Genomic DNA, 16556 nt, shown 5'->3' with positions numbered 1-16556 from the left:
CTGTAAGAGACATTTTAAAGGGCATTCTGCAGCAGAGGTCTTGAGACATATCTGAGGGGTTTGAAAACAGCTTCCTTTGCTGTTCAGTGTAGGAGAGCAGCTTGCTTTATCTGGAATTAGAGATCTGCACATTCAGAGCTGATTGCTCCTCGCTGTCACACTGACTGCTATGGCCAGCACTGGTACCCTCCCATTGCTGCAGCCAAGGTCACCAGCACCCCTGTCCTTTGTTTCCTGCAGATTGATTACTTCAACAACCAGGTTATCGTGGACCTGGTGGAGCAGCAGCACAAAGGGATCATTGCCATTCTGGATGATGCCTGTATGAATGTGGGGAAAGTCACAGATGAGATGTTCCTCGATGCCCTCAACAACAAACTGGGGAAGCACGCACACTTCTCCAGCAGGAAGGTAAGCCACAGACCTCGCTGTCCTGTGCCGTCCCTTCCCCACGTTCTGAGGTGGAACGGAATGAGGAAACGGGCTGGCTGGGCTGGAATCAGTGCCACTGAGTGCGAGATGGAGAGCCCGGAGCAGCTCCAGCCGCACAGGAGCCCGGCAGAGGGAGCTGCAGCATGTGCAGTGCTCATCCCTTTATTCGGGATAAAGGGAGCTGAGCTCGTGCCTTGACATATCATGATGTCATCTGGAGCCAATCGATGCGCCGGCTCAGCCCACGTGCTGTTCTTCCCAGGCTGCTCTAATACATAGTGACAGTGAAATTATTCACACTCCTGCATTATTACAGCGCTGTGATTTGGGCTTTTTTCATCATCATTGGCTGCAGAACATGCTCGTCTCCCACTGCAACTCAGAGCACCCCGGCCCCTCGCCTGGCTTTGTCTGGGCTACAATGGGCGAATTAAAAGGCTTCATTTATTCCTCACTTGGCAGCCGATTGCAAAATGGTCACCAGCCTGATTAATTTGAGAATCTTTCACACAAAGTAATCAAATAAGGGCCTTTAGTTTATTGATGTCTCTCTACTCAGAAGCATTGTCTGGAATGTATGGCTCAGAGTGCTGGTCCCCCCTGCTCCCTCCCACCCCAGCACAATATTTTATGTAGGTCAGAAATACCAAATTAGCCTGGTTGTGTAAGATATGTGCTAAAGGCTGCCTTTGGGAGGCCCAAGATAAACAATGGATCTGGCTGGGGCTGTCTGAGGAGAGGCCAGAATGAGAGTAAACCAAAAGCACTTTTTCCTCCCAGATGTTGCTTTCCTTAAATGCAGTTTTGCTGCAGCACACCTGATGTCTCACCTGCCACGTGCATGAGCTCAGGGAGGGGGACAGGGAGCTTCATTCCAGTGTTGACCCAGATTTCACTGCTTGAGCAGTGACATGGAACGTGCTGAGAAAACCCACCTGAAAAACAAGTGTGAGGCCTGGCCTGGGTTCCTGTTTGAATGCAAGCTGCTTCCTTCAGTGGCAGTATTGTGGGATGGAGTCTGGGATCCTCTGCAGTGGGGTGCTGGGGCAGTGGTCCAGTTTCTGGAGCTGTCTGGTCAGTGGATGTAGGGAGAGGAGTTTGGTTTCTGTTCTGTCCTTGCTCCCATGTCTGCCCAGGGGAAGGGGCTCTGCCACAGGGGGAGCAGGTGGTCCTTTAGTGCAGTGGCAGAAGGGGATGGAATTTCAGGAGGTGCTATGGGAGGCTATAAAATGAACATTTAAAAATAAAATCTGCTCAATTCATGGCCTTTGGGAGTCCCCTCCCAGCAAGGAGACATTAAAGGGCAGCACTGCCAGCTGCAGCGTTCCTCAGCAGGAGGGGGCGTTGTCAGAAACTGCCTGCACAGGCTGAGAGTGAGACAGGGAATTCTGCTATAAATAATGTTTATGGAGGGGCTGATGGATCTGCCTGCCTTGCTGATTTCTAGTTAAATCAATAGAGCCTTGAAAACATTGACCCATAAACCTCTCAGCATAATTATTATTTTTTCTCCCCATCACATCTCTGCAGACATCCCAGAACCTCAGAGCTTTTCTTCAGTCCCACCCAGAACTGCTGTGGGAAGCCTGAGCCTTCTGAGCCAGGCTCTTCTAGCTTGGATTAAAACAAAGGGTTGGTTCCATCTCCTGCCCTGCCTTTGCAGACTGTGGTGGTTCTTTGGATCCTGTAACATTCTACACAGAGGGGAGCTGTTCCCGAAGAGCTGAGTGTGTGTGTTGGGAGCAGCTCCCATCCCTCAGCCCAGTTCATGCTCCACTGCTCCCTGCACAGCACAAGCACACAGGCTCCATGTGGAGAAGCTCTAGGGGGCTCTGGTGCCCTAAATAGTCGTGTCCTACTTTGTGTACCCGGCTGCTCCACGGTGCTGCTGCCCTTGGCCTGGGGAAGGCCAAACAGCCAGGAGAGTGCTGGTGAACACTTCCACCAGCAGAATTTGTGGCACAATGTTGTGTTCCTGGGCCATGGGGTCTTCTCCTCGTGTTTGTCTAATGCCAGTCTGGATGTGCAGATGTGCCAGCTGTTCTGGTGGCCCTTCCCAACATCACCGTTTGTATCCTCAACCTCTCCAAGTTCCATTTCTTTTCTGTTGATATTATACTTTGGAAGGATCAAGTGCAGTGACAGACAGTCCATGAATGCCTCAATCTTCAAATTGTGGAGAGTATCAATCTCAGCAAACTGGTGAAGGGAAGAGTATCAGAAGGTCCATTCCAGTCCACCTGATGATGTGTCTCCCAAGACTCTGGCCAGTGGTGAATGCCCAAGTTAGAGCCCAATATGGGATAAATGTGTGCTGATAAACCTTTTTTCCAGGGACCTGCAGCCCAGGAATCTCCTGGTCTCCCTAATATGGTTTTTTAATGTGGTTTTCTTGGTTTTTAAATCGACAAAGAATTCCACAGCTCAGATACTCAAGTGAAGAGCTCCTTCCTCCCTTTTCCATTTTTGATTACACCTCTCACCTCCTAGCTTTTAAATAGCAAAGCACAGTTCTCTTTGTCTTCCACTACATCATCTCCACGTTTTTTGCCATCATCTCTGGGCATTTGTTTCCTAACCTGGGGAAGCTGAGTTCGTTGGGCCATCCTCCCAGGGCAGTCAGTCAGCAGGGCATGGGTTTGCCCTTTAATTCTCTCCCAGTTCTCCGTGTCCTTTTTGAGGTGAAGGAGGGTAGTTAAGATCCCAGCTGAGTCAGGAAGGGAGGTTTGGGGCCCATCAGGGGGCCCATCAGTTCCTGTGAACTTTGCTCTTTCTCGTTGGGAATCCCTCCCCTGCTGGGACACTCATTTGCTCTGCTTTGCCCTCATTTAGCTCGGGTGTCTCCCCCAGCAGTTCCCAGCCAGCCCTCTAGTGATTAAGTGCCCCTACCCAGCCCCATGACCTTCCCACTGCCCTCAGATTATGGCTCATTGCAGATGCTGTCAAAGCACACTCAGGGCAGGCTTCCACAGCACCTTTCTCATGTCTTTGTTCATTCACCCTTGAGTGCTGTGAACTGCCAGTGAGGAGCCTCATGGAAGGGCTCACAGAAACCCAGAGCAGTTCAATGTATCAATGAACTTGCTGCTCTTTATTTCACTAATTTCAACTGCTTTGTCCAGGAAACACAAAGTTTGGAGAGAATCACTGCTTTGGAAAAAGCCAAACCAGCAAACAACAGAATCCCTGATTGCTGTGTTCTGGCTCCTAAATCCCTGATTGCTGTGTTCTGACTCCTAAATCCCTGATTGCTGTGTTCTAGCTCCTTCCAGCCTCTCCCGAGCTGGGTGAGCTTTAGGAGGAGCTTGTACTGCCAGCTGTGCCCTGTCTGGTAGCACAGACACATTTCTCTTGCCATTTGCTATTTACCCCTTTTATTCACTTGTTGGTTTGAGCTGTGTGTTTGGGTGGCTGAAAAAGGCACTGCCCAGCCCCATTCTGGGAACAGAGCTGCAGCAAGAAAAATGGATTTTTTTTCCTGGTGTTGCCTCGTTTCTTCATTTTCTCTGTGTTCTGCTGCACCATCATCCATCAGCTCTGCAGCTCCTGGTGCTCCCTGGATTTCCCACACCTCTGGGACCTCCTGGGGACCTTGGTACTCACACTCCTTGGGCTCCTACTTGTGATTATTTTTGTGTAAAATATATTCTGTTTTTTTAATCTGTTCTTACAGTTTGAGCCAATCTATTTTGTGTTCTTGGACACAGGTGAATTTTTGGAGTGTATCTCCCTGCTCCTAATCATCTCTCCTGCCTTGCATTTCAGCCATGCTAATTTCCACTTTTATTTCTTCAGGACTCTTTGTGGTTAGCAGATATCTGCTCATAGCCCTCGGTGGTTTAAATGCTGCCTGCAAAGGCTTAATTCATCCTCCTGCTCCTTTTGCCTATAACAAAATCCTCATTCTTATCTCATACTCCCTTTTTAATTAAGCCAACCCTGATGGATTTTTTGGCTCCTGCTATTCCTGAAGGGATGAGTGTGTTACAGCTACTGCTGCTGAACAGCTGCCACATGGCACTGGACATCTTCTGTTGTACAGAAAGGATGGGATGGGATGGGATGGGATGGGATGGGATGGGATGGGATGGGATGGGATGGGATGGGATGGGATGGGATGGGAATTTGAGCCTGGAGCAGTGGATCTGCAGGGGGCTTCCTGTTTGAAGGGTGTCAGATCACCAGGAGGGGTGTGGGGCTGAACAAGCCTTGCTGTTGTCACAGCAGCTGGCCCATGTCTCTGCAGAGGAGTTACAATGCAATGGCAAAAAAGGAAGAACATAAAAAAATAACAAATTAACTCGTGGGTGCAATGTTTCTCTACAGGCACGAGTGTTCTTTTTGCATAATGGTGTTTCTGAGATAATATCAATTTCTTCATAAAATTATAGGCTCTTGCATCTTCATTTGTACAAGCACATGTTCTTACAGTGCATGCATGAAAACATTTCCAGCAGTGGGTTTCACATCTGCACATGCACATAGAAAGGGGAGTTCCTGTAGTTCCCAGTGCTATTTTGAAGGCAGGTTGCTCTTCCATGGAGCTTGTAAATCCAGGGGTGGTGTTTTAATGTCAGTCCATGGGTGGTATTTTAATAGATGTGAATTTATTTCAGCTTTGTGCCACGGACAAAACTCTGGAGTTCGACAGAGACTTCCGGATCAAGCACTACGCTGGAGATGTGATGTGAGTTTCCTTCAGAAATAAAGTTGCTTCTATTTTTGTCTTCCCAGCAGCTCTGAAGTGGTACAATATTCTGATTTACTGCTGCTTCTGGTGCAAGCCAGAATAGCTGTCACACACAATTACAGGGTGCAGTGCTTGCTTATCAATTAAATCTGCTGGTGCTGTGCTCTACAGAGTGGGAATTTGTACTTGGAGTGAAACAAAAGGAGAGTGAGGTGTGGAGGGTGAGGGGAGAGCAGTGCTCCAGGGGAAAAAAAAGGGAAAAAAAGCAGCAGTGTTTATGCAGGAAAGCTACACTGAGCTAATAAAATGTGGTTTAGACATCTGTTTGGTGTGATTATATAACTCTGGCTTTCCATTCTCCAATCAGTTGGAGCAGGCTGGAAGCACAGGGGAGTGATAACCTGCAGGAGGGATCAGGGCAGGAGGGCTGGGCAGTGCTTTTCTGGAGCCTGCAGGAAAAAGTGCAGGGGGTGACAGCAGTGGGAAGGGAGAGTGAGTGGAAGTGAAGGATTCACTTGGTAGAAACCATTTGCTGAGAAAGCTGTTGAGTGGAATAACACTGGAGTCATGTAATGGTTTAGGATTTGTGTAACTTCCCATGTCATAAGAAAGGGAGTTACTGAGGGAATAATTCATGATTTCTTTCACCTTGGGATTAATTTTACCTTTAATTTCCAAGAACAATCAGTGTGATCATGTAGCACAAGCAGGTTATCTTCTAGAGCCTTTGCTGAGCAATTCCTGACAGTCCTCCCTGATTTCAGGTGTTTAGGAGGAGAAAATACAGGTGCTGTCTTAGTGATTGAACCTTCTGAACTGCCAGTGGCTGAGAAATGGTGTAAAAGAAAACTGAAATGTGGAAGGAATCACAGATAGATCAGGCTCAGATCTTACATGGAGCTCTAAGACTTGAGGGAGGGCAGGGCTGGCACAGGTGTCCAGAGCAGCTGTGGCTGCCCCTGGATCCCTGGCAGTGCCCAAGGGCAGGTGGACAGGTCTGGGAGCAGCCTGGGACAGTGGGAGGTGTCCCTGCCATGGCAGGGGTGGAATTAGATACCTTTTAAAAGGTCCTATCCATGACTCTGTGATTTGAGCATGGCTCTATACAGGGATTTGCAGCTTGTGGGTTGATCCCAGAGCCTGCAGGTTGGGTGCAACTTCCCAGGGTGGCATCTGGAGCTCAGGAAACATCTGTGTGGGAGTCACTGAATGGGGAGATTTTGGACCATTTCTGTGAGGGCAGAGAACTGCCTGCCTTGAGACTTGGAGGAGAGATGAAGCCCTGAAACAGTGACCTCCTGGAGTGGTGCTCCTGTGGGAATAGAGGAAGGAAAGAATCTGAAGTGTGTGTGTTTCTGTGTGCATTGATTTCCAGGGGAGCCCCCCAGTCACTACTCAGAGGCTACTCTGGAATTCAGACTCTCCACCAAGAGAGGGGCAGACTGCACAGATTGAAAAACAAACCTGAATTTCTCTAGGGTTTAACACAAGCACACACACTCAGTTTGGAGACAGAATCTTGAGTGTAACTGCTGAATTTGGCCATCTGCCCCCTGCCCAAGTGCTGTGAGGTGTCTCAGGCAGCACCTGCCCAGCTGCAGGAGCTCTCTGGAGCCACTTGTGTTGTTCCTGTGCTGGGCCCAAGGATCCAAGTCTCACACTCTGCTCCTGCAGCAATTAGTGACAGGCTGGGAGCTGGGCTGGATTAGCATCTGCTGTGTCTGTAGGAGTGCAGGGATGCTGATTCCACAGTTACCAGCAGCTCACAGAAGGACTTGGCTACTTTGCAATAAACTCTGTTTTTCCTTTATTTTTTAGTTACTCAGTCTCTGGATTTATTGACAAAAACAAGGACACTTTATTTCAAGACTTCAAACGCCTCATGTACAACAGGTAAGAATATTAATGAGGTGAATTTTAATCTGATTTGTCAGAATCCTTTTTTGTGGAGTGATGCTATCAGATACTCAGGTTTTCAGTGATTCTGTCTTCAGTGTGTGTGAATAAACACGTTGCTTTGGGATTTGCTCTTTGTACATCTCCCATGACCAGAGGCTGTTACTGGATTTTTCAGGTTAAAGTCCTTATTCTGTACATGTTGTTTCTGTTCTGATACAGCCTTTAATTGATCAGAATTTAAAGTGGTTTTTTTTTTAAACCAACTGATTGTGCAATCAGGATAGTTTGCTTGTGCTGCCTGATTTGTCATTAACCTGTTGCAGATTTACCATCACTGCTCTGTCTGTAATCAGTGCTAAAGATATTGGGAAGCTTTGGTCAACAATGACATCCTTGGCCTCACCTAAAACACTCTGTTTTGAAAGAAAATGGGGAGATAGGTTTGAATAATTTCATGTCTGCAGTGATGTGAGAAGTGCAAACCAAGAGGTCACGTGTTGGGCAAGAAAAAGTTGCCTTGAGAAGCAGATTTGAACTCCTATCAGAGTGTGGGTGGAAGTGCCCATGGAGCTGTTTTTCTGTATGTGGTATTAAACATGTCCTCATTTTGTATTCTGCAGCTTTCAGGGGCTCTGCTCAAAGGACAGTGGGCACAAACACCCTGCAGTGGTGGGCACTGTTTACCTGTGCAGGTGTTAAACTGGTCTGCAGTCCTTTGGATTGACTGGCTGTGCTCCCCTGAGCAGTCCCACTGTTCCTGTTTTCAACATTTCCACTGACCAGAAGCCTTGCAAAATATTTGCTGTGTGGTTTTATCAAATTTAGCCTGTTTTCTGTGAAGTCTCAGGAAAATCCTGTTCCCAAACACCACTTCCAGCACATTAAAGCCTGTGACAAATTGGCCAATGGATTGCTGTAAATGTGCTCAGTTTTTGTCTGTTCCTGAACTCTTGCCATCCATCAGAGCCAGTTTACCTCACCCTGAACCCTTCAAAAATACAGGCTAAAGTGTATAAATTACTTTATATACCAAGAGAGGAGCAGAAATGCAGCTTGAACACCCTCAGGTTACAGGTTCTAAGGGAGGGTGGTGTGGGAATCACTCTCCTCTGTGTTGATTAAATTCTTTCTGTTGTGCTGGTGAGGCAGCCCCTGCCTTTGATGGATCACTTTGTGGGATTTTCACTGTCCTGTTTCTGCACATCCTGATCTGAAGGGAGAATGTGCTGGTTGTTTTTCCAGAATGTTCAGTTGAATTTGCTCTTAAGAGCACAAAATCTTGTGCCCAGGAGTGTCACCCTGGCTTGGGTGATGCCCTGTGAGCTGGAAGCATCAGTGGGTCTGGGTAGAAAGCAACTGTTGGGTTGTGCTGGGAGACTGCAATTAAAGAGACTCTCTCATAGCTCCAACCCTGTGTTGAAGATGATGTGGCCTGAAGGGAAACTGAGCATCACTGAGGTCACCAAGAGACCTCTGACAGCAGCTACTCTGTTCAAGAACTCCATGATTGCACTGGTGGACAACCTGACACTGAAGGTAAAGATTCCTGTTTCAAAATTGACTCTGACCTCTGCTGAGAAGAGTGTGGCTTCTCCCTGGAGAGATTCTCACCTTCCCATGGCTGCCACCCATCAGGAGCTGAGCTGATCAGAGGCAGAGGAGCCTTGTCTGTGCCAAACAAGCTTTTGGCTGGGCAGGTCTCGAGGGAGGGTCACCTCCATCCCCCATGAAGAAGGTGGATTTTTGGTTCCTTCATGAGAAGTGCATCTTTCACTGTAGGAAAGCCAGTCTGTCTTAGGTAATAATTATTATATCAAATCACCTTTAGCAAAGCTCTTTGGGCAGAGGGCCCAGAGGATGCTGTTCATGGTAGAGAGATTCTCTCTGGCCTCCCATGCCAATGGGAATACAGTACAGACAGACCTGTGTGAGTTCCTTCTTTCCTCCTCTTTGCCATGCCAGAGGGTGAGAAGGGAAAGCTTTTATTTCACCAGCTATTTCAGTTTTATGGTAGAAGGCATTGCTTGGGCAACCAGCACATTGTGTGATGGAAGGTGGGGAAGGGAATGCTCTGGGAAGGGGCTGTTGGAGCAGCACAGCCAAGCAAGTACTGGGATCTCTCATGTGAGCTGAGATCCTGAGGAATACTGGGGTGTTACTGGAGCTGGGTGGCCTTGCTGGACTCCTGACACTGGGGTACAGCTCACAAGAGATGAACAGAGAGCCCAGGGTGCTGGGCTGTGTTCACATTCAGAATAATTAAACAATAGAGAGCAAAGTGCTCTGAGTGTGTTCTTGCGAGTTGTGGGAGCCATGGTCAGAGCATGGCCACCCAGTGCTGGCTGTGCACAGGAAGAGGGAGTTGCCCCACTTGTTTCCAGAGTTAGGACATGAAATCACACCTGATTTAAAGGGTCCCCCCAGAGAGTTTGGGCACTGCCCAGGCTGCCCAGGGAATGGTCCCAGCCCCGAGGCTGCCAGAGCTCCAGGAGCAGTTGGACAGTGCTCCCAGGGGTCACAGGCTGGGATTGTCTGTGCAGGGCCAGGAGTTTGACTGAAGGATCTCTGGGAGTCCTCCCAGCTTAGGATATTCTGTGATTCCATGATTCTGTATTTTTGAGTTCCTGGAGTGGGTTTGGTCTGAGCTCTGCAGGAGGGTCTGGGACCCACCAAAGCTGCCTGGAGGTGCCAGCTGAGCCAGCACAGAGGGAGCAGAGCCCCGTGGCTCCCCCCAGAATGTTTTGCCTCAGGACTCCTGAAAAGATGCTCTTGTGAGCCCAGCTCAAGGCCAGGCCTTGCTAAAATAGGCACCAGTAGTCAAAACTGAGAGAGTGCCTGTGTAGGCAGAGAGGAGCTTTCCTGGAGGGCAAACCATGAGCTGCCAGGGCTGGGAAGGTGGCTGTGGCCCTGGTGGGGATGGGAACAGGCTTCAGGCTGCTTCCCAAGGAGTCAAGATTGATCTGATCTGTCCATCTTCCAAATAACATGCTGCTGGCCCTGATCTGAATCTGGTGCAGGTGTCAGGAGCTGCCAGGAAGCCAGGGAGTTGCTTTGTGCTGTGGAAGGAAAGTCTCTCCTTGGTGCTGCTGGCTGTTACTGCAGGTCTGCTCCTGCAGAGTGGCCTCGATCACTCGTGCCCAGCCCAGTGTGGGGAGCCTGAGGCAGCCCAGTAGGAGGCTCAGGCAGCAAGAATCACTGGGGGTGTTGTGGGGAGGGCTGTGATCAGGGCACAGCAGGGAGCTGGGAGTGGGCAGGTTCAGCAGGCATCCATGGAAAAACTTCCTTTCCTTGTTTATTGGAAAAATTATTCCAGGCCACCTGGTAGGTGTAAAAATAGAATAGTCCAGAGAGTGCTGTGCACTGTGGTGGATTGAACAATCCCTGCAGTTCCCAGCAGGGCATGGAGAGTTTAAATCCCACCTTATCCATCTTGAATCAGTGGGTACCAGCATTGCTCACTCAAGGCTGCCTGGCTTGGGTGGAATTAATTTACTTCAGTGCATTTATCATCAGCATCTCTATCACAACTACCAGCCTTTTCCAGGGGTAGGCACAACCAGGAACTGTTTCCAAGTCAAATTCACTGGGAGGTTCCTGTATCAGTCTCAGTGTAGTTCTTTCCCATTCTTTACCTGTCCTAAACTTGCATTGAGAAACTCATATTGAAGCTGTTGGTGTTTTCCTGATTTTCTGTTGAATAGCAAAGGAGAAAAGAAGATTTCATTAGTATTGAGATACCAGTGCTGATAAGCATAATTTAAACTCAGCCTGCTCCAAAACCAGATTTCCTGGAGTCACAGAATTGTTCAGGCTGGAAAAGCCCTCTGAGATAGAATCCAGCTGATCCCAAACATGGCCAAGGCTGCCCCTGCCCCATGTCCTCAAGTGCCACATCCACACCTTTTTGGAACACTTCCAGGTATGGGGACTCCACCACTGCCCTGGGCAGCCTCTTCCAGGGCTTGACAACCCTTTCCATGGAAAAACTTTCCCAATATCCAAACTGAACCTCCCCTGCCCAGCCTGAGGCCATTCCCTCTCCTCCTGTCCCTGTTCTCTGGGAGCAAAGCCCGACCCTCCCTCACTGCCCCTCCTGTCAGGGAGCTGTGTTGGTCAGACCCTCCTGCAGCCAGGATGTGTCACTTTAAAGGGTCTAAATTTTGGGGAGGTTTCTTAGATAAGGCTCCTAAACACAACCTTTGTGTACTTCAAGCAGCAAATCAGAGTGCAGAGAGCTTCTGGCTGGCTGCTCTGCCCTGAGGATCTCTTGTGAGGTGACTTTTGGAACAGTTCATGATATGCACATGTCATTAGCAAGCCAATAATTGGGTATTCAGGCCATGCCAGCAGCATGCTGGTTATGCACAAAGAACTGGATGCTCTGCCTCAGGTCACTGCCAGTTTGGACACTTGGCTCTTCTTCTGCAGAGTGAAGCCACTCTCTGTTTTGGGGACACCATCACTGCAGTTCCAGGTGCTCTCATCCTCCCCTGGGGCTGTCACTCATTTTTCCTGTGCTGAAGTTGCACTAATGGGGAATCAACAGTGACACTCTCTGTATGTCTTGACTGTGACTTGGACCCTGCAGGACCTTTGTGGGAAGCTGTGGTCACAGCTGATGGAAACAGCTCTGAACACAGGGTTGCACAAACTGCTGAGGTCTGGGGATGTCAGAGCAATGAGGTTCCTTAGGGGAGGTGACATCAGTTCATGCTATTCTCAGCTCTTTCTCAAAAAACCAAGTTGCAGATATGCTTGAGTTTTGTGCAGCTGGAGCTGATGGTTTATTGGCATTACCTGGTGTTCCCAGTGCAGTCAGTGCTCCTTGTCTCACCTGGGCTGCTCTGCCTCAGTCCTTCTCTGAAAACTCCTTTAGAGCACATTTATGTGCTCAGTTTCTGTACTCCTCCAACAGGATGGCAGCCCAAGAGCTCCTCTTTATTGATCCTCATGCTTGGCCTCCCTGGACAGCTGCAGGGTTTTTGGCTATAGCAAAAGTATCTTTAAATCCCTCCTTTGGGGGAATAGTCTCCAAAAGTGCCAATTTGGTGAGCAGGAATAACAGTAATCTTGGAATTTTAAATTGTTAAGGCTGGAAAAGACATTTAATTAAGATAATTGAGTACAACCATCAGCCAAGCACCACCAGAATATCAAAGTCTGCGGCTACAGTAGCTGCAGCATTAGTGGTTATTTATCTTTTCTTCCATTTAAAATAACAACCTTTAAAAGTCTCTTTTGTTACTATTCCATTTTAAGCCTGGAATCTGGTGGTGAAGCAGAGCTCTGCAGTCTCTGAGAGGAGGAGCAGGTGTTGTGGTTACTGGGATGGCTCAGGAGCTTCCCTAGGGTCAGTGCCATGGCACTGGTGTTGTTAGCACTGCAGGGGCTGTTCTCAAATCTGGTTTTCATTCCAGCTTCTGCAAACACAAGTCCATATGGAGACACTGGAAATGTGGCTGGAAATGTAACACCTCCAATCCTGGGGGCAGTTTTGGGGCTCCCATAACAAGAAAGATATTGAGGGGTTGGAGCATGTCCAGGGAAGAGAACAGAGCTGGAAAGGGTCTGGAGCCCCAGGAGGGGCTGAGGGAGCTGGAAAGGGGCTCAGCCTGCAGAAAAGGAGGCTCAGGGGGAACCTTGTGGCTCTGCACAGCTCCTGACAGGAGGGGCAGTGAGGGGGGTCGGGCTGTGCTCCAGGAACAGGGACAGGAGCAGAGGGAACAGCTCAGGCTGGGCAGGGGAGGCTCAGGGTGGGTATTGGGAAAGTTTATTCATGGAAAAGGTGGTCAGGCATTGGCAGAGCTGCCCAGGGCAGGGGTGGAGTCCCCGTTCCTGGAGGAATTCAAAAGCCCTATGGATGTGGCACTTGGGGACAGAGGTCAGTGGTGGCCTCGGCAGAGCTGGGGATCAACTGGGTTCAATCTCAGAGGGATTTTCCAGCCTGAACGGTTCTGGGACTACAGGAAATCTGGTTTTGGTGTGCTCCAGTGTGAGTTTAAATTATGCTTATCAGCACTGGTATCTCAATGCTGCTGATGTCCTCCAGACTTCCAGAATTTTTTGGGCAAAATCTCCCCATGGGTAAAAAAAAGTGCTGTGTTTTTTCCAAAATCAAACCAAAAAGTGGCTTTTCCAGTTGCTATGTTCCATTTCTCAAGAAGATGTTTTACTGCCCAAGCTCTTTTCTCTGTGGTGGATTATTTTGGGTGGCTGCTTCATAAATCCTGACACTGGAAGCCCTGTGGCTGCCCCAGCTGTGACTGCTGATCTTCTCTGGCAACTCTCTGGACATGCATCTCCTCCTTGTTTCTTTTCCTTTTCTTCTCTATAACTCCTTTTGTCTGACTCTTCCTTCCATTTCTCCCCTCTCCTATACAGGCTGACAGGCTTCACCTCTTCTAAGTTATAATGTCACCTCTGTGACTGATTGGATACATCCAGCACAAATTTGTCGGTCCTGTCCTATCCCTTCTCTCATGTACGGAGTTATTAAAAAAAAAAAAAAAAAAAAAAAAAAGCTCCTTCTGTAAGGAGCTACAGAAAAGAAACCCCTCAAGAAAGAGTTTGTTTAGGATGCAATGGCTTAAAACTGGTCTGGTTTCTTTTTAACACTTAAAAATCTAAAAATTGCTCAGCTTGATTGAAAAAAATCAAAATCAGCTGCAATTAGACATCTAAAGAGCTTTCAAAGCTGGGGCCTTTGTGTCTCTGCATTTCAGTTCTTCCCTTTACAAACTGCAGTTCTCTGACAGCAATAATGGGAGCTGCATAATTATCCCCCTGAAGAGCTGGGGCTGGGGGGATTGGAAGCATGGAATAATCTACTTTAGAATTTACTCCAGGAGCTGTCGTTTCTGAGAGGCTTTAATTACACTGTAATTGCACTGATAGATGATCTCCTGTCTGTGCAGGCACTTCCCATTCCTGCTTTCCAAAGGATTTCAGCCTTTTTAGATCAGATGCAGGCACAGTCACTGCCCTTTGTGCTGGACCTGAAGTCACAGATTGGAGGGGTTTTGAGGGGTTTTGCATGTTTGAGTGGCAGAGCTGTGCCTGACAGCCTGGCCTGTGCTGGGGGTTCCTCAGCTCTGAGGAACACTGGCTGTGTTGTGTCAGCAGTGAGCCAGTGCCATTCATGGAATTCATGCTCCTAAGGACATGTCCAGGGCAGCTGTGGCTGCCCCATCCCTGCAAGTGTCCAGAGCCAGGCTGGAGCCACCTGGGCTTGTGGAAGGTGTTCCTGCCCATGGCAGGGGATGGCTCTGGGTGATCTTCACAGTCCCTTCCAACCCAAACCATTCCATGGTTATTTAATTTGGATGCTGTGTTCCCAAGGCACTGCAGCTCTGTGGATTGCATGTGGAATATTTGTGATATCAACCCCCTCAAGGGATTTAGATGATTTCTATTCATCCTGCCACCAGATGCAGTACAGGCAGGTCTGGCCTGGCCTGGCACCATTGTTGGTGACCCTGCTCCTCATGCTGTGGATGGGGAAGTGGCCCAGGGTGAAGATCAGCAGGAGGGAAGGGGGGAAAGTGCTGCCCATTCACCTTCACAGCTCTGGGCTCTCTCCCAGCATCCAAGTCCAGGTGTCATTCAGAGTTCTCTGTATAGCCCACATTTCCCTAAGCAGCTCATTCCCAGTCAGGTGAGAGCCAGGTTTTGTCAGATCAGGGCAGCCACACACACAGCAAGCTCTGAGAATTGCCAGGAGTCTCTTGAGTGAATGAAGAGCCTTGGAAACCTTCTCACCTTCCATGCAGAGAGGATTTCCAGGAGAAAGCCAAAAACGTGAATATGGAAATATCTTAAATCTCTTAAAATTGTAGCAGCTTATTATGTGTCACCTTTCTGTCCTTAAGGAAAGCAGAACAAGTGTCATTGGGATGGGCTGAGTTGAAAAGAATGATCTCTACAACTCCCTGACAGGAGAGTGCAGCCAGGTGGGGGTTGGGCTCTGCTCCCAGGGAACAAGTGACAGGAGAAGAGGAAACAGCCTCGGATTGTGCCAGGAGAGGTTTAGATTTGATATCAGGAAACTTCTTTTACTGGAAGGGTTGTCCAGCCCTGGCACAGCTGCCCAGGGCAGTGCTGGAGTCACCATCCCTGAAGTGTGGGACTTGAGGACGTGGCTTTGTGGTGAACTGCTGGCTCAGCAGTTGAATGGGATGATCTTAAAGGTCTTTTCCAACCCTAATGATTCTGTGAGTCTGTGGATTGCCATGCTCAGTGGTGGTGACCTTGGAGATGACCTTGCACAGAATGTTGCTGGTGGTGAGCAGGTCCTGGCACACCTGGGGAGCACTGCAGTCACTGGGGGAAGGGAGATGGTGCAGGAATGGATGCTGCCCACACATCCCCCTGTTTCTCCCACACTCCTCACACCATCCCTGCTCCTGGGCTGCTGCCAGGAGGGTGGGCAGTGCCAGCATGCTGCCAGTTCCTTGTGGGTGCTTGGCTCAGCTTTTGCTGTCTGTTCCCACCCCAAGGACAGCACTCCTGGAGAAATCACAGCCTGGTGCTGCTGATGTCATCCTTAGGAAAGCAGGGAAACCTCCCAGCCCAGCAGCTCCCCAGAAGGTCCAGTGGCTTGTGGCTCTGCTTTCCAGGGCCTCCCTCTCTTGGCCCATTCATGGCTCACACTCATCCCTGGGCTCGTCCATGGTACTGCAAAGCTTCAGGTTGTGTCAGCACTAGCCAGGACAGCCATGGATGATCCTGTTCCAGCTTTACTGGAGGAAAATGGCAAACTGGGGCCTTTCATATTTTCCTGAGATTGGGTAAATGACCTCAGACCATAGAAATAAGGCTGAGTAGACAAATCATAGCTACTAGGGCTGAGGGGGACCTTGGGGGTGAGCCTAATTCACCTCCTGTTTGAGGATACCTCTGCCTGTGTCTTCCTTGCAGGTTCTTCTCCCCACTGATGGATCTTCCCTCCTTCCCACAGGTATTCTATTCCCATTCCTTGTTTTCCTGAAGCTTGATTTGAATTTTTATACTGTGGTTAAAGCTATGACTTCTTTGTCCTAAAGCTGAATGTTTGCATTTCATCATATCTGTCCTTTAAATACACAGAATCTCCTACCAGGGGGGTTCTGTGCCTCTTTGGTCTTTTTAGACTAAATCCACAATTCCTCTGAGTCACATTTCTGGTTTTTTGATCTTTCTTGTTCTTCCTTGCCCTGACTCACATTCCCACTTGAACTGCAGTGCCCTGGCTGCATGAGATACTCAGAGAACTAGAAATGTGTTGGGCTTTTTGTCCTGCAATTTTCCTGTTCCTGTGCCCTTTCCTAGAAAAACATGGATTTGCCTCACATCAGCTGGAGCTCCTGGATCTCTTTAGCACCAGGGTCAAATCAGTTTTTCATTCTTTATTAACCAATTGTTTCTGCTAAATGTGGAACTTTGCATTTGTTCTCACAAACTAATCCCTTAAATTAATCCCTCTTTCCCCCCTTTTTTAGCACTGTGGGTTCTTGAGGCCATCCAGGAGTGCTGGAACAGAACAGGCTCCTCTGGAGAA

General features: G+C 48.7%; 1 protein-coding gene across 1 annotated transcript in view; it reads left to right on the top strand.

Annotated features, from left to right (window-relative positions):
* Positions 1-16556, top strand: part of MYO1D (myosin ID) — a 159751-nt gene that overhangs the window by 45527 nt on the left and 97668 nt on the right. The window contains exons 11-14 of the mRNA XM_056512053.1: positions 241-411; positions 5049-5119; positions 6941-7015; positions 8425-8557. Of these exons, the coding sequence (XP_056368028.1) occupies positions 241-411; positions 5049-5119; positions 6941-7015; positions 8425-8557 (450 nt within the window). The remainder of the gene's footprint in view (positions 1-240; positions 412-5048; positions 5120-6940; positions 7016-8424; positions 8558-16556) is intronic.

Source organism: Oenanthe melanoleuca, chromosome 27 (genome assembly GCF_029582105.1).
Source record: "Oenanthe melanoleuca isolate GR-GAL-2019-014 chromosome 27, OMel1.0, whole genome shotgun sequence".
Taxonomy (NCBI): domain Eukaryota; kingdom Metazoa; phylum Chordata; class Aves; order Passeriformes; family Muscicapidae; genus Oenanthe; species Oenanthe melanoleuca.
The sequence above is the reverse complement of the archived record's forward strand: the minus strand, read 5'-3'. Positions and strand labels throughout refer to the sequence as shown.